This window comes from Paramisgurnus dabryanus, chromosome 19 (genome assembly GCF_030506205.2).
Source record: "Paramisgurnus dabryanus chromosome 19, PD_genome_1.1, whole genome shotgun sequence".
In the NCBI taxonomy this organism is placed as follows: Eukaryota; Metazoa; Chordata; class Actinopteri; order Cypriniformes; family Cobitidae; genus Paramisgurnus; species Paramisgurnus dabryanus.
Genome location: NC_133355.1, coordinates 22,840,689 through 22,868,519, shown reverse-complemented (window position 1 = coordinate 22,868,519; position 27,831 = coordinate 22,840,689). Strand labels below are relative to the sequence as shown.

The 27,831-nt window shown below is 36.9% G+C and overlaps 1 protein-coding gene across 3 annotated transcripts; it reads right to left on the bottom strand.

Annotated features, from left to right (window-relative positions):
- Nucleotides 1–226: 226 nt before the first annotated feature.
- On the bottom strand, nt 227–26,605 carry smad10a (SMAD family member 10a). 3 transcript variants are annotated; one of them, XM_065293465.1, is made up of 12 exons: nt 26,221–26,605; nt 22,561–22,806; nt 12,164–12,338; nt 11,945–11,968; nt 11,400–11,618; nt 11,105–11,305; nt 10,668–10,763; nt 10,507–10,560; nt 10,222–10,432; nt 8,501–8,669; nt 8,119–8,257; nt 227–8,008 (listed from the first exon to the last, which is right to left on the bottom strand). In XM_065293465.1, the coding sequence occupies exons 2-12, from the start codon at nt 22,795–22,797 to the stop codon at nt 7,797–7,799; spliced, it is 1,737 nt and encodes a 578-aa protein (XP_065149537.1). In that variant the 5' UTR covers nt 22,798–22,806; nt 26,221–26,605; the 3' UTR covers nt 227–7,796. The 3 variants fall into 3 exon arrangements, with proteins under 3 accessions (XP_065149537.1, XP_065149556.1, XP_065149546.1); XM_065293484.1 differs by having other exon boundaries at nt 10,222–10,405; XM_065293474.1 differs by having other exon boundaries at nt 22,561–22,801.
- Nucleotides 26,606–27,831: the final 1,226 nt, after the last annotated feature.

Sequence of the window (27,831 nt, the reverse complement as noted above, 5' to 3'; positions counted from 1 at the left end):
GATGTATCTTATCTTGAATTTGGTCAATGTTTTGAAGCTCTTTAGGTTATATTATGCTATATATCATTGAGGCTAATATATTTATAGTAAATAAAATATATATATTTATATTGAAATTTAAATCTACTTTTAAAACTAATTTCATGTTCGCTTTACATTTATATTACAAACACATAAATCATAGTATATGCCCCCCTCCAAAAAAAAAACACATTACAAAAGCATCTGTATCAAAATGACTTTTTTACTTTGGTGTACAGTCAACATACAAGAACAGAATGTCCTTTAACAATAATAATTATAACAACAAGAATTGAAATGACAATATCAATAAAATAGTCAGTTCAAATATATTCACACTGGATAGCATACTGATAAATACTTGTAAGAAATAGGCTTATACATGGAATGCTGTTCATTTGACTTCCAGTTGGGTGATTGTCATGTTATTGTTTTCATCATGTCTACACAATAACAGTATGTCCCACCAGTGAAAACACACAGGTTCTGTATTTTAAAGTGTGAAGGTTTTTTTGGATAAAGCCGTCCTTTGGACAAATGAGTTTTTATCCTTTAAAAGAAAAACTAAATTACAGTGCAGAACAGAGTAGGCAGTGAAAAGAACGTACAGTTAAGTGACTCTTAATATTTTCTATGTCTGAATGACATTTGGACTTGATCATAACACTTTACTCTTTCAGCATTTAAGGCTAAATAAAATTGAAAGATTATGCAACATCACTGGCAAATGGTTTAAACCAACCAAACGTTTATAATCATGCCATATCTGTGATTCTAAACAAACTATATGCAATGAAGATGCTAATGACATAGCAGTTCATGTCTTTTTATTATAAACATTTTTCGGCTTAAATTACAACACGTTGTTATACCACCAAAGTGTATGAGAGTATTTCTCACCTAAAACGACCTCAAGATTTGAAGATAACACTGATTCAACAGATGAATTTAGGCATACATTGCAAAGTGCCTTTGAAATCTGTATTAAAGCCAAAGCGTTTCATTGTAATTTCTACTGTCACTGTATGCGTCACATCTCCAATGAAATACACCACAAAGGCACACATCAAAACAATGAGTAGGCCTATACCTGACATGTTTTAAAGCAACTAACGTTCATAAAAAGGCCTTAAAATAAATTTACAGAAAGCCTCATTTTTTTTCAACATGACCTGAGCCTACATGAACTATACCCTGCAGATGAATTTCGCATCACTTGCATCGCAGGTGATGACAGGGTCATAACCTGAAAACACTCTGTGAATGGAAGAGGACTTAAACATCCCTGCCATGCTTCATTGCTTAAAACCGCATTTACAGATTTCAATAAAAGGTTTACATTATATTCAAAATAAATGGGAAGGCCTTTTTTCTACAAATAAATGAGCACAACAGGAAAGGCACAAATACTTTTACTGTGAGAACAAAAAATAAGGACACCCTAAATCCCTCTATTAAATAGTTCTGACCGCTTATACTCAACACATTATAAGTAGTAAGAATGTACATGTAATTGAAGTCAACATGAAACAATAATTTCTACTTCAGTAATGTGATATTTGTCCGAGTGAAACCATCAAAGAATTGTGGAGGATGTCACTTCACAGACCTCTGAGGAGAATTTAGACCATTTTTCAGCACAATGTGGTTCCTAAAGCTTTTGTTAGTTATTATTATTGCTGTAAGCTCAAGCTTACATGACCTTTGGGACATAAGTCAAGGAAATTTGTTAAAAAGACCAACACTCATTTGTTTGGAATAAAATGTGCTAAACAATAGTGCACAATAAGACCAGAAATGTGTCCATTTTAATTTCATGTTGACTTCAAGAAACTATAGGTGCATTCACATCATGTCAAATTACTGTAGTTAGGAATTATGACCTGTAAAAAGCCTTCACATGCTTAAAAATCTAAATTGTAATTCAAAATAATAAGTAATAACTTTAATTTTTTTCAGAGCTCCAAATAGTAGTCTTCCGCCTGAACGCTGCAATGTCAACACTCGAAATCATGAGTAAAATGTTGTCATGTAGTTATTTTATAAAATATTAAAATTTGTATAATTCATGTAGTGGACTATTGCTTTAAAGGGATAGTTCGCCCCAAAAATTAAAAGAATAGTCATTATTTACTCACCCTCATGTTATTTAAACTTCCCAATGTCTTTTGTTTTTCTTAGTAACCCAAACACAGATTGTTCTTTTAAAGTGTTGTCTGGGGTTTTCCTCAGTCACCAAATACCTCCCATAGTAACCAGGAAACCCTTCAAGCTTTAAAATGACCCAAAGTATTAAATAAATAACTCAACTCGACTTATCGTGTATTTTAAAAGAGGTTCCAAACCGTGTGAGATGCGCAGCGCTGCGTCACATGTAGGACAACTCGCAGGTATCGGACACCGGAGGTGCACATTTAATAGCGCCAGCTTAGTCAGAAAGAGTCTACTTAAATGCAAAATATGCATTAGCAGCCTACAGGTATGTTAAATGATTTTAGTCAAATATAATGTTATTTAAAGGTGACATAGAATGATTGAAGGGGGTATTTATCCTTGTTCTGTGATGTGACATGAAGACAAAATTTGTTTTTGTTTGGGTCTGTAATGCCTTAGAAGCTTTCTAAAAACCTCTCTCAGATAGCTCTATTATGGTGGGGGATTTTAAACAAGTGGTTTTGCACCTATTTGTCTCCCCCTACTGGCTTAACTTGCAATCTCATTACTGATTGGCTGACTTTGCTGCCACTCAAAAAAAATTTAGCCAATTATTTTAAAGTGGAGGGGCAGTGAGATGCCTGTGATGTCATAAGCATCAGTTTTTCAGATTGGGTCGTTTTCTGGCAGACATTTCTAAAAGAGGAATTTCTATGAGACTGAGATGTTAAGCATGTCTAGCACTTTTTGCATGTTCGTGAATGCGGGTAGACTACCATTATTCAACAAAGACAAGGTAAAAATGCTTTTTTTATTCTATGTCCCCTTTAATGTTATACTATGTGAGTGGCACCCTTTGGTACGGTAGGGATTTAAGCAGCGTCCAGAGTCACATTCATAGAAAATAATGTGTTCGTATTTGGATAGATGGATATTTTGGATACACCTTAAGTGTCCTGAAGAAATTTACTTTTTTCCTTCTTGTTGTGGATTTCGCAGTTGTTGCAGTTGTCACACATTATTTAAAAGTGAACATCCTTAAACTGCCTAAATATCAGTTCACACACAAAGAATGTGCACTGAAAGAGAGGAAAAAAACACTGGGGATTCAAATGACATAAGGGTGAGTAAAAAATTACAAAACAAAATTGTTTGGGTGAACTATTCTTTTAAAACAAAATTAATGTGAACATTTCAGTGTGAGCAGAACATTACAGTTTGTCATCTCGTAATTACGGTAACCATGACATGACGTGAACGTAGCATAATGGGCTTCAATGTTTACTATCAGACATTTCGGTTAAATATTTGCATTTGTTTTCGGATGTACATGTTAAATAAACCAATATAAAGAGTGTTTTGATTTATGCATACATGTGCAGTAAAACATACACATTTGTAACCTGGGATGGCAGCAAAAAAATAGAAGTATTCTTCTACCCGTTTGCAAATGGGACTGCCTGACAATGAATGTTGGTCACAATCTACACAATGACAGGCAAATGTTGCTACAACAGTCGAAAAACGAGTCGCTTTCCAAGTTAACCTAAACGCAAAATCTGAGTAACTGTCAAACAAACCATTGGTTGCATCAAGACATTCGGTCTTCTTCAAGCCACGCCTCCTTTTGGTTTCGGTTAAAGTATGAGGTGAACATGAGGTCCAGAAAACAGCAGACTCCAATGGCATTTTGGCATAAAGAAAAATCCACTGGGTTCGTGTTAGATTATCATGAGGTATTCTGGCTTTGGTGAGTTACACCGCATGGCAAATGATTTTGGTTACAGACACCAAACTGCGTCATCACAAATACTAATACCATTTTAAAGCTGAACAATTTCATTTTGGTATGAAAATAAAGGAGCTGGAAGGCTACTGTATGACTAACAAGAAGCTTGGATAGTAAGCCACGTTTACAGCAGGCAGCGATAGCCGAGTTGAGGTCCACATCTATAGAAGCACATCACAAGCACAAGAGATGAGGATTTTGTTTAAACAGTTTGCCAGTTTTTATCCGTGTAACCAGCTTTAGGAGAAATCTGGTTCAGCTCCGTCCCTCAGAGGCAGGGTTTGATCCAAAACGTTGAACGTTTACATTAACGGTCCTCTCAAACGTTTCCTGAAGTGGGCGGCGCCGACATATTGGCGCACATTTGCTCTGAGGCATTTGGTGCTACCAGACCCGTGGATTTCTGACTTGGTGTAGGATGAACAGTCTCTTCCTCACCTGAACATAAGTCATCTTCGACGTGTGTGTGTGTGTGTGAGAGAGATACCAGAGTGTAAAATAACAGAAGGGTTCTGGAAGTAAAAATCCAATTTATTGTCTTCTAGGAGAAGATTATTTTTAGTGATAACATATAGGCCTGAGGTTGTTTCGTGATTGTAGAAGCAACAATTTTTTTAAAATGTTCTCATAAATTCGTAAAAATGCATGGAATTTTAAACAAACCCGTAGCGTGTAACTTACATTGGTTTTGATTTTATTATTTGCAATGCTTCATTGGACGAGTAGTTCATTGCCTCATAACAGATGTTATGTATACAGTCTTTTACCTTTTTACTGATAACCAAATCATTTAAGGACAAATACTTCCAGATCCCAAGCGCAGAAAAAGTGAGCAGTCATTGTTGCGCTTTATCACGAGATCAGATACTGACCCCATTTATAAATTTCTCACAGGACAGATTGTAAGCATCTTCTACCAGTATTGCGAAACTATTAGGCTCTAATATTTTCATCATAACTACTTGATGTGCAAAGCTAGAAAGGCATATGAACAATAAAGCTATTTCCCTGAACATAATTTTTAATCAACCCTGTGTAAACTTGCATTCATTATTAGACCTGTAGCGCTAACGTATATACATTTAATCTGAGATGGTGAATCTCACAAAACGTCAAGAACATGTGCAGGTTGTACTTTTTTTACCCCATAATTAAAAGAAAAAAGTATATTATATTCATAATGAAAATTACGTCTATATTTTGTATTTGGATTTAGTTACATGACATTGTATTCCCATTGCTAATGTGAAAAATATTGTGATGTGTTATGTATAATTTAAAGTATTTGTACATTATAATAATGTTGAATTTAATTTATACAGATTTAATGTATTACAGTAGTCTATTTTTTCAAATACACTAAAATAAATTGTAAAACGATCATTAAGTGTTACAAAACAAACAAAGGTAATGTTTGAATACATTACAGTAGTTTAGATGTACTTCCCTTAAATCTCAAAATGTAACTTTTTTCTTTAGATTTCCGGAAGATATATGACCTGGATTGCATTTCCCGAATAATAATAATGTAACTCTCTCCTGAACCACCATGGTACGATGCATAGTTGGGAGAAACTAACTAGCTAGTCACGACTGTTTCCCGAAAACATAGTAACTTTGTCGCACATCCATCGTTTGAACAATATTGGTTCAACAATATAATTGATGATGTCACGCAGGAGGTGGATTCCTCATTAATCTTTTCAGATTGATTTAAAGGGCACATATTATGCCTATTTTTACAAGACATAAGATGAGTCTCAGAGAATGTGTCTGTGTTTCAGCCTCAAATACCCCACAGATCATTTGTAATAGCATGCCTCTATTTGGGTGGGATTAAAAAACGCTGTTTTCATGTCTGTACCTTTAAATGCAAATGAGCCACAGTTCCTCACTCCCTTACCAACAGACAGTGAGCGCTTTTGGTTAAAAATAGATCTGATTTCTGTGAATAACGTCTGAGACAATAGTATCTTTACTCGCATTGGCGCTACAACGTACTAACAAAAATTTTTTTGAGCGGGTGTTCACATTTCACTTCTTTTGCACGCGCAAATACGTCGTTTTGAATGTAGACGCACAGCAAGTGCCCTCAAATAGAAAGTGACACGCTCTTTTTCCAGTTGCGTCGGTTTCGCAGCTACGTCAACTTTTTGCGGTAGTGGTGCGGTCACGTTTTCCATAAGGTGCAAAATGTGAACCGCCTCTCAGAATAGCTTTTGGGTTAAATTAACCAGTCTGTCATTGCCTGTGGGTGGAGCTTTATCAGTGTGATATCACAATAACAAGAGAATCAATACAGCATGTCCAATGCGATTGCTTTGGTTAAATGAGGATAAAAAAGCAATTTTTAATTCACTGTTAACCCAGAAATTGTCTTTACTCAAACAATCAAGGAAACATCATTAATATTTTCTGTTTTTAAGCAAAGGCTTAAATTGATTTGTTGATTTAACTGTTAACCTTACAAAATCTATTAAACTAAAACATTCAAGTAAAATGAACTTAAAATTATTAGTTCATGTTGTGAGGAATACCCATAATCCTTTGCGCTTGAATATTTTGATTATTTTCTGCTTTTTCACAAATTAAAAACTGATAAGAACTTTCTCTATTCAAATATTTGTTAATAAAATGTCATATAGGTTCAAGCTCTTATATTATTGATGTTGTTTTGTTGTAAATTATAATTTTGTGAAGTCACCGTTCAGGTGATCAGTGTTTCCGTACATGAACGCTGTTCAAAACATTTTATTGTATTTCTCTCCACTGTACAATGTATGTTAAAACACATTTTTGTGTGTTTCTGTGGAGAATCACGTTTATTCAATGATTGACTTAAAATCAGTCATTCATTTTTGTTATAATACCATTTATAACATCAAAAGTAATACAAAGTGATAAAAACTAAAGTTATATGCAACAGGTTTCCTCACACATTTCTAGTAATGTCAACTAAACTGGGTTAAGAGTGCAGGAATATTGGAAGAAATTAAAACATTAAGTACATTAAACTTAAAATTAATTGTTATTTCAACCAGGCAAAATCAACTTTTTTAGGGCAACGAGTTTCCATAAATGTTTTAAGTTCAATCAACCTGTATGGGCTTACAGTGGCAGGGTTGTTGTGTTCACACACATTCATGTCCTTGTAAAAGTGGATTTTGCATAATATATGCCCTTTAATGTCAGATTATTGCTGTAAATAATGTAAATTGCATCTGAAGACGTTTTTGTTATCGTGTTTTAGTTCTCTGTTGTTTTATTTCAAGATATTCATTAATATTATTAACATTCCTCTTACGTCACTCCTCCCAGGGATTTCCTCCAGTAGTCTTCAAAGACAGCACTATAATTCTGTTTACTAAGTAAAAGATGTAAAATTTATATATATTTAGAATGATGGATATAAAATGCACTGCATGTGGCTTGCTTATTTTGCTCTACAATGTCAAAAAAACTATGCTTTTAACCACAGCTAAATTCCCAGCTGGAGAGTTCGTGATGCAGTTTGCAAATGAAACGATGGTTTCGGGAAACACCATCTATGCCATGAACTATGCCTTAGCTTTCCACCATAGTTGGCTAACAAAGCTATCGGGAGACGCACCCCTGGACATTTATGAGATTCACCAAAAACAAAAAGTATAATTTATCTAACTATATAACAATTAGTGAATTGAATTAGTGAATTCTGTCCGACTGAATGACTGATAAAAGTGCAGACCGATTCATCCAAGTGAGCACACTGGTTTGCACGCTTACTGTAAGTGAGTACAGTATCTGTGTTATGAGTGTATGCTGAGGTGTGTACTGTTTCCTCTCACTGGCTTCAGTTAGCTGGTCCAGGGTCTGCTAGTGGCATAGTGTGCAGCACCTCATCCAGCAATTGCAGTGCACGGTGCAGATGGACCTCCACCCAACAGGGGGTGTGCTTTATACTCTGCCGTGGGTAGTCTGGTCCCCAGCCTTTCACGAAACTCAGACGGAGGATACACAGCCTCCTGAGATCATCCACACCAATCCCTGCTGCTGCTGAGAGACCTGGGTAATTAAGAGTCACAGATTTACAAAACATTGAAAAACACATGACATTAAAAATGTAAAATGCAATGCAACCGATAAATGGTTCATGTTTAAAGGGAGACACTCACTGACTGCAGGGGCAATTCCACCAACGCTTCCCGGTCCGGGAATATTCCCTGCAACCGCTGCAGCCTGTGCTGCTGCAGCTGCCTGCGCAGTGGCCGCCTGCTGTTGCATCTGCCTGTGGCACTGCCTGAGGTCAAACACCTGCAGAAACAAAACGACACATTCACTTTTTGCATCTGATGCAATAGGCGTCAATACCCTAACAATGGAGAAGTTGCTCAAACACACACACACACACACACACACACAAAAAAACTCTGGCTCTGGGCGAAGCAAATCTAATGTGACAGCCAGGAAACTAAAATACACACACAGCTCCAAAGTGCACAATGCTATTTACTGCCTATTAAGATGCAGGCTGGAGGCGGAGCTTGTGTCGCTAACCTTGATGTACGCCCCTGGATAAATTTTGTGCACTGCATCTCCAGGGGCTCTGCCCGCCTCTCTGTCCAGGTAGTAGCTCTGCACAAAGACAGCGTGATCACTCATGCAACGCATCCACACGTCGCCCTCTCCACGGCACTCCAGCTGCACGCCTTTGCCTATATGCAACCTGAAGACGGGGAGAAAGAAAACATGACAGATCAGAACTGTAACTGTTGTAGACCTTATGGAAATGCAGCCTTTTCAAAACATTTTGTTCAATCGTCTTTGACATATCAGGTTCTGATTGGATGAAATCACTTACATAAGGCCGTTATGACACTTTGCATCAGAATTACACAATCTGTTTGTTTGTTTGTTTGTTTGTTTATTATTGTTTACCATGGTGTCAAGAAACATTCTGGCATGTTGTGTATTTATTGTTGTGATGTGTGCTAAAGCAAATATAAAACCTGTGAAAATCATTTACATCTAAGGATGTAAAGGATTCTCACACACACACATACAACAGTAGTAGTGGGGAATACAGCAATTCACAAAATCGCAAATATCTTTTCTAGGGCTGCCAAAAGATTAATCGCATGCAAAATAAAAGTTTTTGTTTGCATAATAATACATTTGTGTGTGTATCGTGTGTAATTATTATGTATATATAAATCTACACATACATATAGAAATTAAAGAAACATTTATTTATGTATATATATATATATTTAAAATAATTACACAGTGCACACCTACTGTTTATATTAAGCAAAAACAACTTTTATTTTGTATGCTATTAATTGCTATTAATCTTTTAACAGCCCTAAAACAATTTGTATCCCCATATTTTCTTTTAAAAGACAAAATACTAAAACATTAAGGGAAAACACCACAGTTTTTCAATATTTTTCTATGTTGTTCCCTCAACTTAGATGAATTAATACATACCTATCTTTTTTCAATGCGTGAACTTAATCTTTGTACAGTGTGTCGTGAATGTGTTAGCATTTAGCCTAGCCCCATTCATTCTTTAGGATCCAAACAGGGATGAATTTGGCGGAAGAGCACTTAGTTTGCCCTACGGCGACCTCAGCGCCCAGTAACATCATCACTCCTCGTGTAACTACTCATGTAACATGTAATGTCTATAAATAGGAAAAACGTGGAAGTGTTTGGTGGCTTCTAAATTCATCCCTGTTTGGATCTTAAGGAATGACGCGATGTACAAAGATTAAGTGTACGCATTGAAAAATTATAGGTATGTATTAATTCATCGAAGTTGAGGTAAGAATATAGTAAAATATTGAAAAACGATGGTGTTTTCCTTTAAGAATTATGAAGGCCTGTCAACACAAAGAATTAAATATAATAATGTTATTAATTTGCACTAATACCACAACGTACAATATCAAACAACTTATGTACTGCATGTTTGAGCTTGTGAGGTAGAATAGTTCTGTGTTGTATATATATATATGTGTGTTGTGCTGTGTTGTATATATATATATATATATATATACATATACATATACACAACACATAACTATTCTACCTCACAAGCTTCAGAAATGAGGAAAACACACATAAAGCACATTAAAATAAAAACAAATGCTATAAAAATAATTTTGAATATTACCACAATATATTGTAAATAATACAATATATTGCATAGCTATAACAACTATACATAGATAATAATACTAATCCCCTGCTGACTGAAACAGCCTGGCACATACCTGGCTCGCTCACTGGCGTCGGTGCGGTGCACATTACTAAGCTGACCCAGGCAAAAGCGGTCACCTCCTGAGGGGTCCACATACCCATCAATCGTCACCACCGGACAGCTGGACAAAACTTTAAACATCTCGCCCACTTGAACATCCATCTCAAAGTATGAGATCGAACACCAGAATTCAGGACCTACAGATGCGTCATAGGTATACGAAACTATAAGATACACATAAATAAAAGTTTAAATACGCAGTGTGTTTGTTTTAAGTGGAGTTATTTAACGTAGAAACCTGGATGGTTGGAGACTGGAGGGGGGAAAGATGCTGAGCTGTGATGCTGAGACCCTGAAAAGTCCAATTAAAATGATATTATTTAAATAATTAAATGGGTATTGTATTAAATTAATGTATATTTGACTGCAATATTGTGATTGTGTTTATAGCAAACATACAAAAGTGGGGGTGATGAAGAGGCGGCTGATGGCCACGGCCATTTTGCTGGGGTCCTACAGGCGTGTAGGAGGCTGTACTGCTGCCTGTCCAGGTTGCTGCAACAATTAAGAGATATTTTGTATATGAGGCAATGGCTTGACACCTAACCCTATACCACATGCTTTCAGTGGCAAATCTATGAAAGTCAAAATGAGGTACAGCGTGACCAAATCTCAACCATTCAAAATATATTTCATGTTTAATGTACAAGTATGTGAAGCCAATGAGATTTCATGATGGATGGAGTTACCCAGTGCAATGCTAGCGAAGAAGGAACCAAATGAACAACAAAATGTGTTGCAGCTTGTTTGAACAAAACATCAGAATAACACGGAAAGCATTTATCGCCTGTCGAGTCACGCTTGGTTAGATTAGGACATGGCTACATAACACTTACTGTGAAATGAACCCTGCGCGTGTTTGGAGCTGTTGTAACCATTCTGGTTGGGCGGTGGCTGGGGTGGGACGGGGGTCTGCGAAGGTCCGTGGGTAGGGGTTGAGGGAGGAGGTGTTGGGGTCATGACCTGACTCTGAGGAGACGCAATCTGTAGCAGGCCTTCACCATGACCTCCCTGCATTGGCATCATAGAGCCTGATGCTGAAAAGCATAAAAGTTAAGCAATCAGCTGGGATGCCCAGAGCTGAACATCTTAACACCCCACAATCCCATGCGGCCAGACGACTCTGCTTACCAGTGGGTGAGAGGGGCATATTAGAGTAAAGGGCGACTGGCGGAGGGGCGCGCGTGGGCTCTGAAGGCATTTGGAGAGGGGGCAGTGGCTGGCCGTAGTGGTCTGGAGGGGGGAGCTTCATCGCCCCCTGGTGGTCCTGCTGAGGAGGCAGACCTGGAGGAACGTCCATCTGAATGCAGTCATGGCTGTACTCTTCTTTTATCAGTCTGCCGGAGGGACCTAGACACCAGAGAAATGATGAATCATGAATTTGAATCAGCGAATCTCACAGCAAACATGTCTGGGTTACATTTCACACCAAAGTTATTAAGTTATAAAGTTAGCCAATTATTCTGCTTATACCACAGTTACCACAAACATTACTCTGGTGATTATTTGACAGGTTAGGTGTGTGTTAATACACAAATAATGCATACCCCTGAAACATTTCTCAACCAATCAGAAAAAAGCATTCAACAGCCCGTGGTATAAAGTATTGCGTCTGCTAAATGACAAAATGTGTATTGTAAATATCATGCTAAGATAAAGCTGCATACAGAACTCACCCGTGTTTTGAAGACTAAGACCAACTGCAGGTGTGTCAATCATTTAAAAAGATCAGAAAGAAAAACATGTTATGAATTTGCAAAATCTATGCATATATGAAAATTTTTGGTTCAACGAGACAAGCCAAACTGGACAACACTGCAAGAGTGCACATGATTTAAAATGAACTGCACATTTAATATCACACTGTTCATTCACTAAAGGTGCAGCAGACTCACCTATCCCGGGTGACACCACTCTCTCATAATGGTAGGGGTTGACACAGACATTATCATATTTGAGGTCAAATGCGTACTGGCAGAATTTCACATGTTTTAGCTCATTCTTGTGCAGGTCTGGCCAGCGCCACAACCGTGCGTAGATTACATGAGGAAAACCTTTACGGCCCGCAACCTACAAAAAATTAGAACAGAATAGAGGGAAAGGAAAGTTAAAATAACAGAATTAATGAATTACATAAAACAAAATCTATCAAGTATTATATTTTGGAAAATAAACAAACATTGGGTGCTACATTTGGCATTATTACAGTAACATAAAAATGTCCAAAAAGTCAATTATTTATTGTCTGTCTATTGTCTGATCAGCTTAGTAAGGCACATCTTTCCTTAAAGGAAAACACCACCGTTTTTTAATATTTTTCTATGTTCCTACCTCAACTTAGACTAATTAATACATACCGATCTTTATAAAAGAAATGGAAGTGTTTTGTGGCTTCTAAATTCATCCCTGTTTGGAGCCATAGGAATGAATGGGGCTAAGCTAAATGCTAACGCATTCACCACACTGTACAAAGATTAAGTGCACGCATTGAAAAAAGATAGGTATGTATTCATTTGTCTAAGTTGAGGTAAGAACATAGTAAAATACTGAAAAACAGTGGTGTTTTCCTTTAACAAGCCACACAATTATAAGACATAATTTACGTCCGAAGAACAAACCTACGTGGCAAGATACATGCCAATTTGAATAGATTTAGGAGTTGTTCAAGCATATGCTTTTGAATGCACCTCTTATTATTATAATCAATTATTAAATAAAAAAATCACTTTCAAAGGTTTTTCCTCATCCCATTTTTCAAACTTTAGTTAGTGTGTAATGTTGCTGTAAGAGCATAAATAATACCTGCAAAATTATACAGCTTAAAATTCAATGCCAAGCGATATATTTTCTTTAACATAATTCCCCTTTCAAAGCCTACAGCGAACGGCCTGCATGGACTACAGCCCTCTACTTCCAATGGATTATGGCAAAGCAAGGGTTTTTGACTAAGCTCCGCCCACAGGAATACGTCAGTCGCCGGCTAAGCTAAGCTGCTGTCGAATCACAACACACTAAACAAACTACACAATCAGAACTCGTCCCTCCTTTAGAAATACGTTACTTCTTAGAGCAAGGAAGACATCACCCCGTTTTTAGGACAGTGAAAACAGCGCTATAGAGATAAGAAAATTGTGTAAAAAAATACTGCGTTATTTACACACAAACCATCAAAACATGTTATATTGCGCACCATAAACACAATCAGAGCTTCAGAAACACAGGAAAAACGGGACTTTTAAATGTGTTTCTATCAAAAAATCAGTGTGCAGAAACATCCTGTTATTATACAAATCCATCTATTCTTCTTTGTGTAATCTCCTTTAAACCGCAAACAGTCCAACAAAACAGGCTGTTGGGGATCCCCTGGCAATGTGATGTCACATTGATTACGCCCAACCATAACAGCTTACAGACTTCGCCTTATGAGCGCATAGTTCAACCTTTTGCCAGAGACACGTTTTAATGTAAGCTATAGCACATGTGTAGACGCTCTTCCCCTTACGTTGTATACGGGAAGGGGAACAGAAGCTTTCTTTGCATTTAAAGAAACACACACAAAAACGGCACGTTTTCATTGCAGCCCCAAATGGCCATATTCAACTAGATCTGTGGTGTATTTTGAGCTGAAACCTTACAGATACATTCTGGGGATACCAGAGACTACTTTAATATTGCTGAAAACACCTAGGTTAGGGGCCCTTTAAATTCCATAATGCATTGTTTTTTGGCAGGACAGAGATATGGGAAATGGAGAACGGGCTCAAGAACTGACACAAGCCTCAATGCAATATCAGTCAAATCTGCTAAAATTATGTCAAACAGACAAAATAGTTTGGTTATGTATCAGGAATGCAGTAGTATGAGTGAACATAAGGTCATGTGGTGACTTTTGAGTCCATATCACAGCTGCTTGTGTAGTGCAACAGGGAGGACGTGTGTGCGATATGATAATCCTTCATAGATTAACACAACGCAAGAGTTCAGTGAAGGGATGAATCCAGCTGTCTTTGCCATTTAAGCAGCCAGACTAACCGAAACATAGAAATGTTGCGGTAGTGAGGTGGTTAAAGATCTGGGCTGGTCACTTACTGTATGTGCTTAGTGAGAAATATATACTGTAAAGTACAGTGTGTACTGTATGTGGCACCGTAAAGACCATGATCCTCACAATTTCTTATTCAATCTTTCTCCATCTTCTGTCTTATTTTTCAATACTTCCTTTAGCGGGGATTACCAAGACATTCCATAATATTCCAAAAATTCCACGACCCGTGGGAACCCTGTAATTTAATTGCATGCAACCACTTACCTTAACAAATTGAGCAAATTCAATGAATCGTTTTTTTTAAGTGCATGAATGACATTAAATCATAATTTTTGCATTCACACTGCATCGCTTTCAGGTTTTCTTTCTCTCAGCCTATTCCTTCACAGCTCTTACAATCTCTGATAAGGTCAAAACTGTGACAAATAGCTCTCTCCCATCATAGGCACACTTAGAGTTAAAGTAACCTTTAAAACACGAATGCCATGTCAAAAGATAGGCAGCAACACTACACTGCCTCCTAAAATAGCTCATTACAGCCAAATTCTAAGGTAGCACAGCACGTATCCTTCACATGCTGAAGGCAATCCCAAAATGCACTGTGACAAGCTCTTGTGCACACCTTTTCCTGCATCAGACAGAAATCATATACTTCCCTACTATATACAGTATGCAAAATCCAGCCTGATCTCACAAAAATGACACTTTTAAAAGGTGGATCATTTGTATTCATTCATACGATGTAAATCGTAAAAAGCAATAATGAAGTCCACCCATGTAACGAAAGCAGATCATACTAAAAACTACAAATGAGATTGTACAAGGTCATTACCCACTTGGTAAAATAGTTACAACAAAGTGAGTTAGAAAATCAGTAAGTTTCAATTCATAGAGAACCTCCTGCCTAAAACGTGACCCTAGATCACAAAACCAGTTATAAGTTGCACATTATTTGTAGCAATAGCCAAAAATAAACTGTATGGTCAATATTATAGATTTTATTAAAAAAAGATCATGTTACATGAAGATATTTTGTAAATTTCCACCATAAATATATAATAAATATATTTATCAATAGTATTATGTGCTACTAAGGACTTCATTTGGACTTTTTTTGCAATTTTCTCAATATTTACATTTTTTGCACACTCAGATTCCAGATTTTCAAATCATTATATTTCGCCCAAAATATTGTCCCATCCTAACAAACCATACATCAATAGAAAACATTTTAGATTATGTATAAATCTTAATTTAAAAACAAATTAACCCTTATGACTGGTTTTGTGATAAGTTTACTCTACAACTTGTTATTTTGCATCGAGTCATCTTTGTGCACATTTCAGCCACTAATCCAGTACTGCCTAGCTATCATCTTTCTGTGGTGACAATTTGCATGACAATGTGGCCATAGTATCCCAGATAGCATGCAAACCATTGAAACAATGTTAAAAACAGTTGATTTGTCAATGTTAACTTCATTGAATCAATATCAGGTTTGCACCCTCCATTAATATTGAAAAAATATTGAGATTTCAACAAATCACCATTATTGTGATCAGTGTTTGCTTTAGTTGGGTCCTTGACTCTTGTTATTCACGAAGTTAAATCTTCTTTTTTTTTAGTGTTTGTTTGTGTTTATGTAGAAACACATCTGCATAGGAAAAAAAGATGTGTTTCAAAGTTAAGTTGAACTTGAAACTGATTGCTTTTTATAAAGAATTCAAGATTATATAAAATTTAGCTGCTTTACATGATTATGTTGATCCATTTTTGACATTTATAATTGTTTTGGTTTGTAAATACACTGTGACAAGACAAACAGAGAAATTACTAACACATTCAGACATCATTACTCATCCTACAAATCTCGATAATGGTGACAATCATCAAACAAATTCATATAAAACAATCAACTGCAATGCATGCTGGGAGTTATAAATTAGTTTAGTACTACGATGATACCCAGCATGCATTGCGGCATGAAGCTTTCTTTTGTTAATCGTCACCATTGATGAGATTCATAGACCGAGATAGATTCAGTAGTTTAGCTTTTTTAAATGTGTTTTTGTAATCCTCAAAATAACAGACCTGACACTGTTTCCAACTAGTACTGTAAAATAATTTTTTTTGCATAACTTTAACAGTATTTCATTAATATTATTTAGGTATATCTACAAGAACTTAAAAACTACTTGATAACATTAGATCTTTGTTTTCTTTGCAATAGCAGATGTATTTTAAAACACTGCTTCAGCAGCCAAAGAAAACTTACCATTAAAACGCAAGAGTAAAGGGCCCAACTAAAGCAAACACTGATCACGATAATGGTGATTTGTTGAAATTTCAATATTTTTTCAATATTAATGGAGGGTGCAAACGTGATATTGATTCAATGGTATTAACATTGACAAATCAACGATTTTTAACATTGTTTCAATGGTTGCATGCTATCTGGGATGTAATTGCAAATGTGTATTATAGGGACAAAATCTTATTGCTTGGGCCAGATTGCTTTCTGGATGCTTTCTGTGTCCCATCACTGTGTGATTTCTGCTTCCATTTGCGCTGATTTAAGATCAGCCATCAGTACAAATGATACGTTACTGAGTATGTCACTTCAGAGTCCAGGCTGGTGGTGCGAAAATGGTACTGGGGAATGTTCAGTTCTGTGAATTCTGCGTAGGGCCTACGCCATAGGCTACATGTTAGGTTTTATTTATACTTCTGCATCGTGGTTCGCAGCGACGTGCAATTACATACGCAGGCCCCTAGTAGGGAGAGTCCACGGGCATGTACAGGTGTATACACAGTATCAACGCAAAGCCGAAGAAGAATCAGATTGTTGTGTTCGTTGTTGGAGAAGCATCAGCAGTGAGGACGGTAAATAAACAACAACTTTGTTGAGTTAAAGTTAAATTACCGAGCCCAGTCTCATGAAGTGCATATAAATAGCACGCAGTGTGAAAACGTGTGCAATAAGGGACACTTCATCCATTTGCATTAAGCTTTGTATAGTTAGAACTCCAGTCATGTTTTTGAATGGTCGTGCATCATTTCCTCAGTTGCCACTGAGACAGAAGAAATACAGATTTCAGTGTTGCACTTCCTTCTTTCAATGATGTAAAAATCATCATTTTGCATCATTGAAAGAAGGAAGTCCAATATCTTTGTTGAGGGGGTGAGACTACAAACACCCCTTTTCTCAGTCAAATAGGCACCAAATTCAAAATGTATGTTACATTTAGACTACAAATATGACACACTTTCAATAAAGATGAATGTTTCTACGGGTGAAATGCTCCTTTAAAACGACGCATCTTTTCCTGTCGTTTTATGTATTGGTTTCTTAATTTTTTTCAGTTTTTTACCATTGCTACTTGGGATTGGGGTTAGAACAGCTTTTTGTTACATAAAATGACATTCAAACCCCAATTTTAACTCCAACTCCTAGAAACCATGGTTTAAAAATAGACAAAAACATGGAGAAACCTTTATATTAAATGACATCCTAAAGCAAATCCCAAATCTAACCCCAAACCCAAGTGACTGGTAAAAAAAGAAACCAATACATAAAACAACATGAAAAGATGCGCCGTATTAAGTGAACGAGAAGGACTGCCGTATGTATTACACGACTTTTCACACTGCGTGCTATGAGTTAAATATCGCTCTTCAACTTAGTCCATCTTGATCCAAGTTGAAAATCATATGATGAAAAGCGACAGATTTTTTAGACCTTAGAGAGGGGTTTTAGCAGACCAATCACACCGCTTACTTGTTTAACAACACCCGAGTAAAACATTTCCGCAGTTGTTGTTAGTATGTCCTTACTAGTTGTAAAAAATTAACATACTTGTGACATGACAATGAAGATATGCCGGAAGTAGTATATCTGAAATGTATGTACTTCAACCATGTATACTACATGGAATGCACTGATTTATTGTTTAAGAACTAGGTACATTTTTATGCAATCTTTAAATGACTCATTTATGAGTTTCCATTTAATTAGGATACTGCAAATGATGCTGATTACGGTACATGGACAGTATACCGCTCACTTGATTTTTGAACAGAGCCCCTAAGTCGACAAAGTTCAGTTTTATTCGCCTTTATTCCCTTGTTTCTGCACACTTATATTTCTGTGAACTGAATAATATCACTACATCTTGTGTGTAAAGAATACAATGTACTATCAACAGCCGGTCCTTCTACACACAGGGAGGAAAAAATAGACGTCCTTAAGTTAACCCGCCCCCTTTCCTGATTTTTAGACAAAACAACCTTCACGGCATCTTCTCCACCCCTTTACCCCTCCCCTCTAAATCTGCTCATAAGAAAGGGTGGAGAAACTGCACACCCTCCGTGTAAAACCACCACTTTTACTTTGAGGCTATTGAGGTTTACAGTTAAAAGCTTTCTGATGAATGGCCCTCTTTGTAGCCGCTGTCAATCATCTTGTATCCATGGATACCGATGCTGAGGACAGGAAGTTATTAGAATTGGCTGAAACTTCAATAGCATCGCATTTTGCCACATGAAAGCTGTGTGTGAAGTGGATGTGATTAGGCTTTTTAGAAACACAATTACAAAGTTTGCCTTAAGGGTGATTTATAGATTTGCGTCGGACCTCCGCCGTAGCATCAACACCGTAGGCTACGCAGCAGTTTTTATTTATTCGTCGTTGTTTGGGTCAATGTGCAGTTACACATGCAGATCTCTAGTAGGCCATGGGCATGTTACAAAATTAAGGCTAAAGCCATAGAAGAAGCAGCTTGAGTGTACGTTGTTGGAGAAGCATCAACAATGAGGTAAATAGACAGGGACTTTTGTTGCAGCTTGAGTTTTTAAATATGGCTACTTAAGGGAATAGTCCATTTTCTTAAAAGAAAAATCCAGATAATTTACTCACCACCATGTCATCCAAAATGTTGATGTCTTTCTTTGTTCAGTCGAGAAGAAATTATGTTTTTTTAGGAAAACATTGCAGGATTTTTCTCATTTTAATGGACTTTAATGGACACAAACAATTAACACTTAAATCAACACTTAACAGTTTTTTTTCAACGGAGTTTCAAAGGACTCTAAATGATCCCAAACGAGGCATAAGGGTCTTATCTAGCGAAACGATTTAAATTTTTGACAAGAAAAATAACAACACAATTTTTTAAACCACAATTTCTCATCTAGATCCGGTCCAGCGTGACCTAACGTAAATGCGTAGTGACGTAGGGAGGTCACGTGTTACATATATGAAACGCCCATTTGCGGACCATTTTAAACAATAAACTGACACAAAGACATTAATTAGTATCATTCCACATACAACAACGTAGGAACGCTCCTCTTTCAACACACTTGTAAACACTGGGGCGGAGTTTCGCGTTCGTCCTCTGTGACCTCTTGACGTCATGACGTATTGCGTGAGGTCACGCTGTTGCTTTCAGGACTAGATCTAGACGAGAAATTGTGGTTTAAAGGTGTATATTTGTTATTTTTCTTGTCAAAAATGAAAATCGTTTCGCTAGATAAGACCCTTATGCCTCGTTTGGGATCGTTTATAGTCCTTTGAAACTCCGTTGAAAAAAAACTGTTACGTGTTGATTTAAATGTTAATTGTTGGTGTCCATTAAAGTCCATTAAAATGAGAAAAATCCTGCAATGTTTTCCTCAAAAAACATAATTTCTTCTCGACTGAACAAAGAAAGACATCAACGTTTTGGATGACATGGTGGTGAGTAAATTATCTGGATTTTTTCTTTTAAGAAAATGGACTATTCCTTCAACTTGGTCCATCTTTGCTTTTACCAGATGGAGAAGTTCTAGTTGACCAATCACAGTGCTTGCGGTTTGCGTAGAATTGATGCATTGTTACATCCAAAGTTATTAATGTAGAGAGCAGGATGGTTGATTACTTGGCCCTGATGAAACATGCAGACGATTTTCGCATTTTCTGCACCAATATATTTCATTAGGTTTAATACAACTAAGTTCTACAGGGCCTGTGAATGAGTGATCATAAAGCCAATACAAGCAATTAAATAAAGCAACTTTTACAGAAACTGAGAAAATTAAAAGAATACTTTTATAACAACATTTCATCAACAGAATACACAGAAAATGTGTATTATTTACTGGCAAAGCTGTCAGACAGAAAGGGGAAACAGAAGTACCACTTCTGTTTTTTATTAGCCAAAATGTCACGGTAATCAGCGGCCAGTGCCAATCATCTCAAACTGGTCATATATCGGACGACAAGTCAACTTATCACAGACATTTTTCCTCATACGGTCGAAGCTGCAAAGATGCTGATGCATGCTCGCAGAACAAACTCATGAAACCATTTAAATGCCTCTGCCATTGTTTTATGTCTATCAAACCTGATGAATCACAACTTAAAATCTACAATCCTGCAGGCCCATTCACATCAACAATGATAACTTTAAAGATGACTGTAACAATAACTACATTTGTGTCCACATCAAGAGATGATAACATTATGTGCACTGTTTAAATTCGAAAGGATTTTGTTTGCCTGTCAATTTTCTTTTTATTCATCATCAGTTGGAAAAAATGACTCTGAAAGTGATTCCATTGATAAACAGTAGGTCAACTGTATCATTATTGTTATATTTGAGGTGTGGACTCCTATATTCTCTTAAAATCTTAAATAAAAAATGTAAACTTTACTTTAAAGGGGACATATTATGAAAATCTGACTTTTTCCATGTTAAAGAGCTATAATTGCGTCCCAGTGCTTCTATCAACCTAGAAAATGTGAAAAACATCAACCCAGTAACTTAGTTTTGGTAAACCATTCTGTGCAAGCATGTGGAAAAAATAGGTCATTGAAATTTGGCTCCCCTTGTGATGTCAGAAGGGGATATTATAATAATACTGCCACTTAATCTGCACTATCCAACCGCACTATCCTACCTAAACGGCACTGCCATTTAGTACAGAGAGAAAGAGAAAGAGAGAAAATAATTGGCCACCATCATGCCAATCAGTGTTTACATTTTATCACCTCATTTGCATTTAAAAGGACACACCAAAAGCAGCACATTTTTGCTCACACCTACAAAGTGGCATTTTTTACATGTTATAATAAATTATCTACATAGTATTTGAGCTAAAACTTCACATGTGTACTCTGGGGACATGTTTTACATCTTGCACCCCACCTTGTCTTGTGAGATGTCCCCTTTAAAAGCGTGGTGCACGATCTCTGAAAGCCAATGTTGATATTTGGAATCACCTAAACAAAAACGCCCCTACCCCAATAGAATTGGGACCTTGTTTTGATAGACCCAACCCACACATAAGCAACCCAGGCAACAATGTTGATTAGTAGACACGCCCCTTACTGCTGATTGGCTACAAGTGTGTTTTGGTACTCGACCTAACTCGAAGTATTTCTCAAAAATCTTGCACCCCACCTTTAAGTAAAGCATTAAAACACACAAGAGGGATTGGGACCTATATCGCGGTATAATGGGGTTTTTGTTTGTTTGTTTGTGTTCCCGGGCGTGAATATTGCTTTATTTGCACTACTGAATGCCCTTGCCAAATGACCTGGAAAGCTCTGTTTGAGAGGAATTCACTTATGTCTTGTGTTTCTTTTATAGCTTTGGAAACATGAGGGAAATAGTTGTGTGATGGTATAACATACCTCTTGTAAGGCCACTAGATTGTGTTACTAAATCTTATAAATTGTTACTACCATGTGTTTCCCTTGGTGAAATGTTACTGAATCTGTGATTTCTCTCTGCCGAATTAAACGGTTCTCATAAACACTGTTAGAAACAAATTGTCAATATATGTACCCCAGTTGTCATTTAGGCTGTACCCTTTTAAAAAGTATAGCTTTGCACCTAAAGAGTTCATATTAGTACCTCTCAGAGGTACATATTGGTACCACAGAGAGCGTATTAGTATCTCAAAGGTACCTAATGTATACATATCTGTATCTCACGGTACATACTGTATTAGGATTTTTTAATGTGTACTGCCCCAGTGACAACAGTGTGGAATAACACTGGCAAAGGCATTTGAAATAGCTCTGCTAAAAATGCTCTACAAGGTCTGTGATGTGACTATTGCAGATGCAAACATTGTCGATGCTAAACCGAAATATCGTGCAGCCCTAGTACATATCCACAAATATTGCTTGCAATTCATTGCTTCAAGCATAAAAAACCAAAGTTAACTCTTCAGTGTCAATCACTGCATCTTTAAATTCACCTGTAGGCGTCCATCTAGCGTCCTCTGGATGGTCACACACTTGCTGGGATGGACTCCATTGGTGGTGATTGCTGTGATGAGGGAGTCTAGCTCATCCTTCTTCTCCTTTAGTTTCTTCACCAGGCTCTCGATGGCGCGTTTGGCGAAGCCCTCGTTTTCACCACCCTGCCTGTGGCACATGAGACTGTGCACGATGCTAAGGCAGGCGTCGTTACTGTTGGGAGGGTTCACGGACATCCTGCTGCTCTGACAGATGGGAAAACAGAACAGCAGCATCAATGCACACGTCTCAGTCACGCTTAACACACGCGGTATGCTAACACACAGTATGGTATACTGTACTCGTCCTTCATGTAAATTTGCAGGAGAAAGGAAAACAGTTGCTCTCAGAAATGTAAATGTTGCCATTATTTACTCAGTCTCACATCATTTCAAGTCCTGGCAAAGTTTTGATGTCATGATGTTGGTTTACGTGACACTCATGAAACCATTATGTTTAAAATATGTTCGTGACGTCTTGCTATCAATGAAAGATGGAGTGATAGTTAAAGGGCACCCATTTCATTGCTAAAAAAATATGTTTTTTTTTGTATTTGGTAAAATGCAATGTGTTTGCGTGATTTATGGTTCAAAAAAACTTTTTTCCACATACCGTACATCTTTGTAGCTCCAGATATCCCTGTCTTTCTGAAACATACTGATTTTGTACAAAGCTCATCCATTTGAAAAGCTCTGTGTCCCTGATTGGCCAGCTAATCTGTACATTAAAATGTACATAAAATGTACTGGGGTGGGCGGTATTACCATAAATCCAATTTCACAGTAGCGGTATATTCCATGGTATACAACATGTTTTTCAGTTTATATTATTATTGGAATATAGACATTTGTAGACATTTGCCACTCACTATAGCTTTTAACTTAATGCTCACCACAGTTTTAAAATATGGGCAAGTTAAAGTTAGTGTTACAGTGAAAATACCCAGAAGATAACAACAGATTAAGTCTTGATAGACAGTGTTATTAATTTTATAGACTACTGAAAATATAGTATGCATTCAATATATTTTGTATTTATGCATACAGTACATTAGAAATAGACAATATATAAAATGGTATTAATATATGCAGAAACCTACAGGCAGAATAAATACCTGTATATGAGAGACGGAGCTCTATATAGATGTTATAAATATGACAGCTGCTATGAGGTGATGACCATGAAGTCTGTTTTAAGGTCTTGACGCCCTTTATTTTCTATAAGATTAGACCTTAACTGCATCTCTTTCTCGCCTTTCTGATCAAAGATGTTAAGCAAATGGCGTGTCAAACTACATCGCTTCAGCAGCGAACGTGTCACTGATATAAACGCGAGTTCTGCCTTAGCTTGCTTGAACTTTACAACTATTAGCATTGTGTGCGCAACAAGGTGCTCTTTAAGACTTTCAATTATTCATATTGCTTCTAAAAATGTGTAAAAAAAAGTCTAATTTTATGGAGCTTTATATTGTTTTTTGTCCTTTCTTGGAGCCCTTGATGATTATGACCATGGAAGAAAAGATTCTTTAAATACAAACATTTTGTTGGAGTTTCATAAACAAAATAAAAACATAACAACCTGAGGGTGTGAAAATTATGACAAATTTCTATTTATTTTCATTTGCTAGTAAGTGTTACTGTATATACTGTACAAAGTTTGATGCCTTTTAGCTGTTCAATTACACTACAAAACGTCTTGAGGCCCTAAACATTTATAAATAGATTTCAGTTTCAACGTTTTTGAAAACTATGGACTGTCGTCTTCATACTACGAAAACATGAATCTGTGACGTCGTACACATGTGTTAATTCAGACTTATAGGCATGTACGTGCAAGTATAACCAAATCAACAATGACGGCCTACAGGACTGTTTGTGCTGCTCAAGATACTGAGTTTATTAGCACATCCAACAAAGTTAACTAAATTTTGACTCTTTGAAGTCACTTGTAGTAAAAACCTTTCTCATCATCCATAAACAAAACAATGCTTTTGCCGTTTTGATTGTTTGTATTTATTGGTCTGTAGAAGAAAGCATATGTGCGCACTGCGCAGGCAGCATGTGTTTCTTTACCCATTTACTGGCCTGGCATGCACGATTCATACATAATACAGCATTTTTGTTGTTTTCACAGATTTGTTTAAACAGATCTTTTTGACAACATTATAATATGTATTTTTTTCAGAAATGCAAAGGAGAAAGGTTGTGAAAAACAGATTCTCCCACCTTAAAGTCACACCAATGTCTGACCAAGTAGACATGTTCTATGAATGGCTTGCAGGGAATTGTCTCTGAACATTAATTAGCTCCCCAATTTACCCATAAACTGGGCAGAACTTTATCCCGCTGGTCACAAAAAAGCCCATGGGAGTTCATGCATGACATAGGCTACTGCAAGTGTGCAAAAGTTAACTTTTTTTTTAGAGTGAATTGGTAATTGAGGACTGACGGATTGTGGCACTTCAGATCTCCCAGCATCATCAACTCTAATCTGGGGGGAGTCTCTCTGAGACCCTTATGAATAAGACTCAGAGATGCTCTCCATGTCCGTCCAAGTGCCTGTCTGCATCCACATTTAATACACAGGGCAGTAGAGTAACAACGTTATATTAAAAAGACAAAATGTACAATGATATTAAATAAAGAAAAATCTAAATTTAGGCTATTAAAAGGCATATAGAAACGCCATGAGTGTTTTTTTCTTTCAGCGTGTATTTAAAAAGTCTTAAGTGAAGCATGCATTATTCACTTCTTCAGATACAAAAAAACCCACTGGGTGTATTACTTGTTATTACATCATGTCGTGTACTAGAGAAAAGCATGGCCTGATTTTTCAAGACATCCAGACCCAAACCCATCTTAAGATATCCCAGGATGATGAAACCGTACACTGTAGGGTATTAAGACACAAAAGCTAAATATTTAAACATCAGAATCTCTAAAATGCAAGTAATAACAATGGTAGTGCGCTTAATCCAACAAGACTAAATAAGGAAAAACTGCGTGCTAATGTTTAAACTGTACAGAAACCAATCCAAGACATTCCCTACGTACTGTCCAATAACATCAATGCTGTTAACGTACATGCAATGACATAAATGTCACACAAAGTTAAAGCCAAATCAAACTGTTGACTGCGCTGCGGGCGAACGAATGCAGCGGCGAGCCCATATATGGTCACATGACGTCATCAGCTCCACCGTCTAAACATTTCACGAGCTCGCGCTGAATATGAGCATGGTCAAAATGACCCGCAAAACGTTTGTGCGGTCCGACTAACTAGTCTGATCGATACCATCAAGGTGAAAGGTGCAACTAATAGCGTCTTGATCATGAACTTGGATTTTTGGGGGTGCAAAATGTCAATGCCTCGAGACAGTATTCAAACGGCAGACACTTATGAAATATTTCAAAGCTCAGACAAGGGCAAAGATGAGAGTTATTACGACACAGACAGACACACCTTTGACGTAATATGATGTTTAGGAGCAAGCTCATATTGTATATCTAACAGCCCAGACCTAACGCTGAACCCCCGGCCAGTTTCGTGTAAGGTCTCGACTGATGCAACGTGCAATTAAAATGATTGAAAATTAACAAATAAAAATGTCAAATACTCACACATCAGTCGGGTTATATTAGAGAATTCAGAAGACTGGTTCCTAGACAAGGACGGAGAGGTAGAAATGGGAGTCCCCTTCCCCCTCCAACATCTAATATGAGTCTATCGGAGTCGATACGGGGCTAACAGGCTCGCTGTCTCCGTCCGTGCATCCTGCACGCTCCCCCGAAGCCTCTCGCCTCGCTCTCGGTACAATAACAAAAGCGGGTAGACATTGTGCGCGTGAGCGTCTCGCCCGGCTCCAACCAATAGGGATTCGAGTCTCAAAAGAACGGCGGGACTTAGCCAATCAGCGCACGGCTCTCACGGCTGGGCCCCCAGGCCGAGGTCTGTCTGGGTCGCGTCTGGATTGACATATCGGCGCGACTGTTTTTTTAAGGTGGCGCCGCCTTGATTACTCCGCCCCGTATCAGCCCACTCGAGTCGCTCGCCACGCCCCTTTCATGCCTGCTCAGTTTCCATCGATGATTGAAATTTACAACAGGCAGTAAAGGCTACTTTTAGATTAGTATCACAGTGCAGTATGTATGTGTGCTTCAGGGTCTTGAAAACGAGTTTAAACAAATTACAGTAGTGGCATAAAATATAGGAATATTTATGATGAGCATAGGTGTCATTTACACTGGGGACGCTGGGGACATGTCCCCACCACTTTTTGAAATGGCTGATTTTGTTCCCACCACTTTTTAAAAGCATTTGGTTAAAATGTTCTGAAAAATCAAGCGACTTTCACTGCTATTTTTGTCTTGTTTTCAGTAGAAATATATAAAAATTCTTAAATTAAGATGCTTTTTCTTGATGAGCAAAATGACCTAAGAAAATAATTCTAGTTTTTAGACAAGAAAATATACAATTTAAGTGAATTTGTGATTAAAACAAGCAAAACTATCTGCCAATGGGGTGAGAAAAAAAATCTTAAAATAAGATTTCTTTTTTTCTTAAACACTTAATTTAAGCAAAAATTTCTCACCCCATTGGCAGATAATTTTGCTTGTTTTAACTAGACTTATTTTCTTACATCATTTTGCTCATCAAGAAAAAATATCTTGATTTAAGAATTTTTAGATATTTCTACTGAAAACAAGACAAAAATAATGAGTCAGAAAGTAATAATCAAAAAATAATTTTCAAGAAAAAAAATTCTTAGCACTTTTGTCTTGTTTTCAGTAAAAATATCAATTTTTTACATTAAGATAAATTAAGTCTAGTTTTTAGACCAAAAATATCAAATTAAAGTGATTTTGAGCATAAACAAGCAAAATATCTGAAAATCAAAAATTTTTCTTGATTTTAGTGTTTTAGAAAAATGTTCAAGATTTTTTTTGCTTACCCCACTGGCAGATTTTTTTTACTTGTTTTATGCACAAAATCACTTAAATTTGATATTTTTGGTCTAAAAACTAGACTTAATTTATCTTAATTTAAGATTTTTTTATATTTTTACTGAAAACAAGACAAAAGTCGACATTGTTGAGGGTTTTATGCTGAGTATTTGTGTGTTGTTGACTGGCCTATGTTATGGCCATTTTTGATGCGACGTTATTCAATATTTTTCCCATCCTGCTGTAATGATCTTTTGTCCCCACCACGTTTCAACACAAACTGACGCC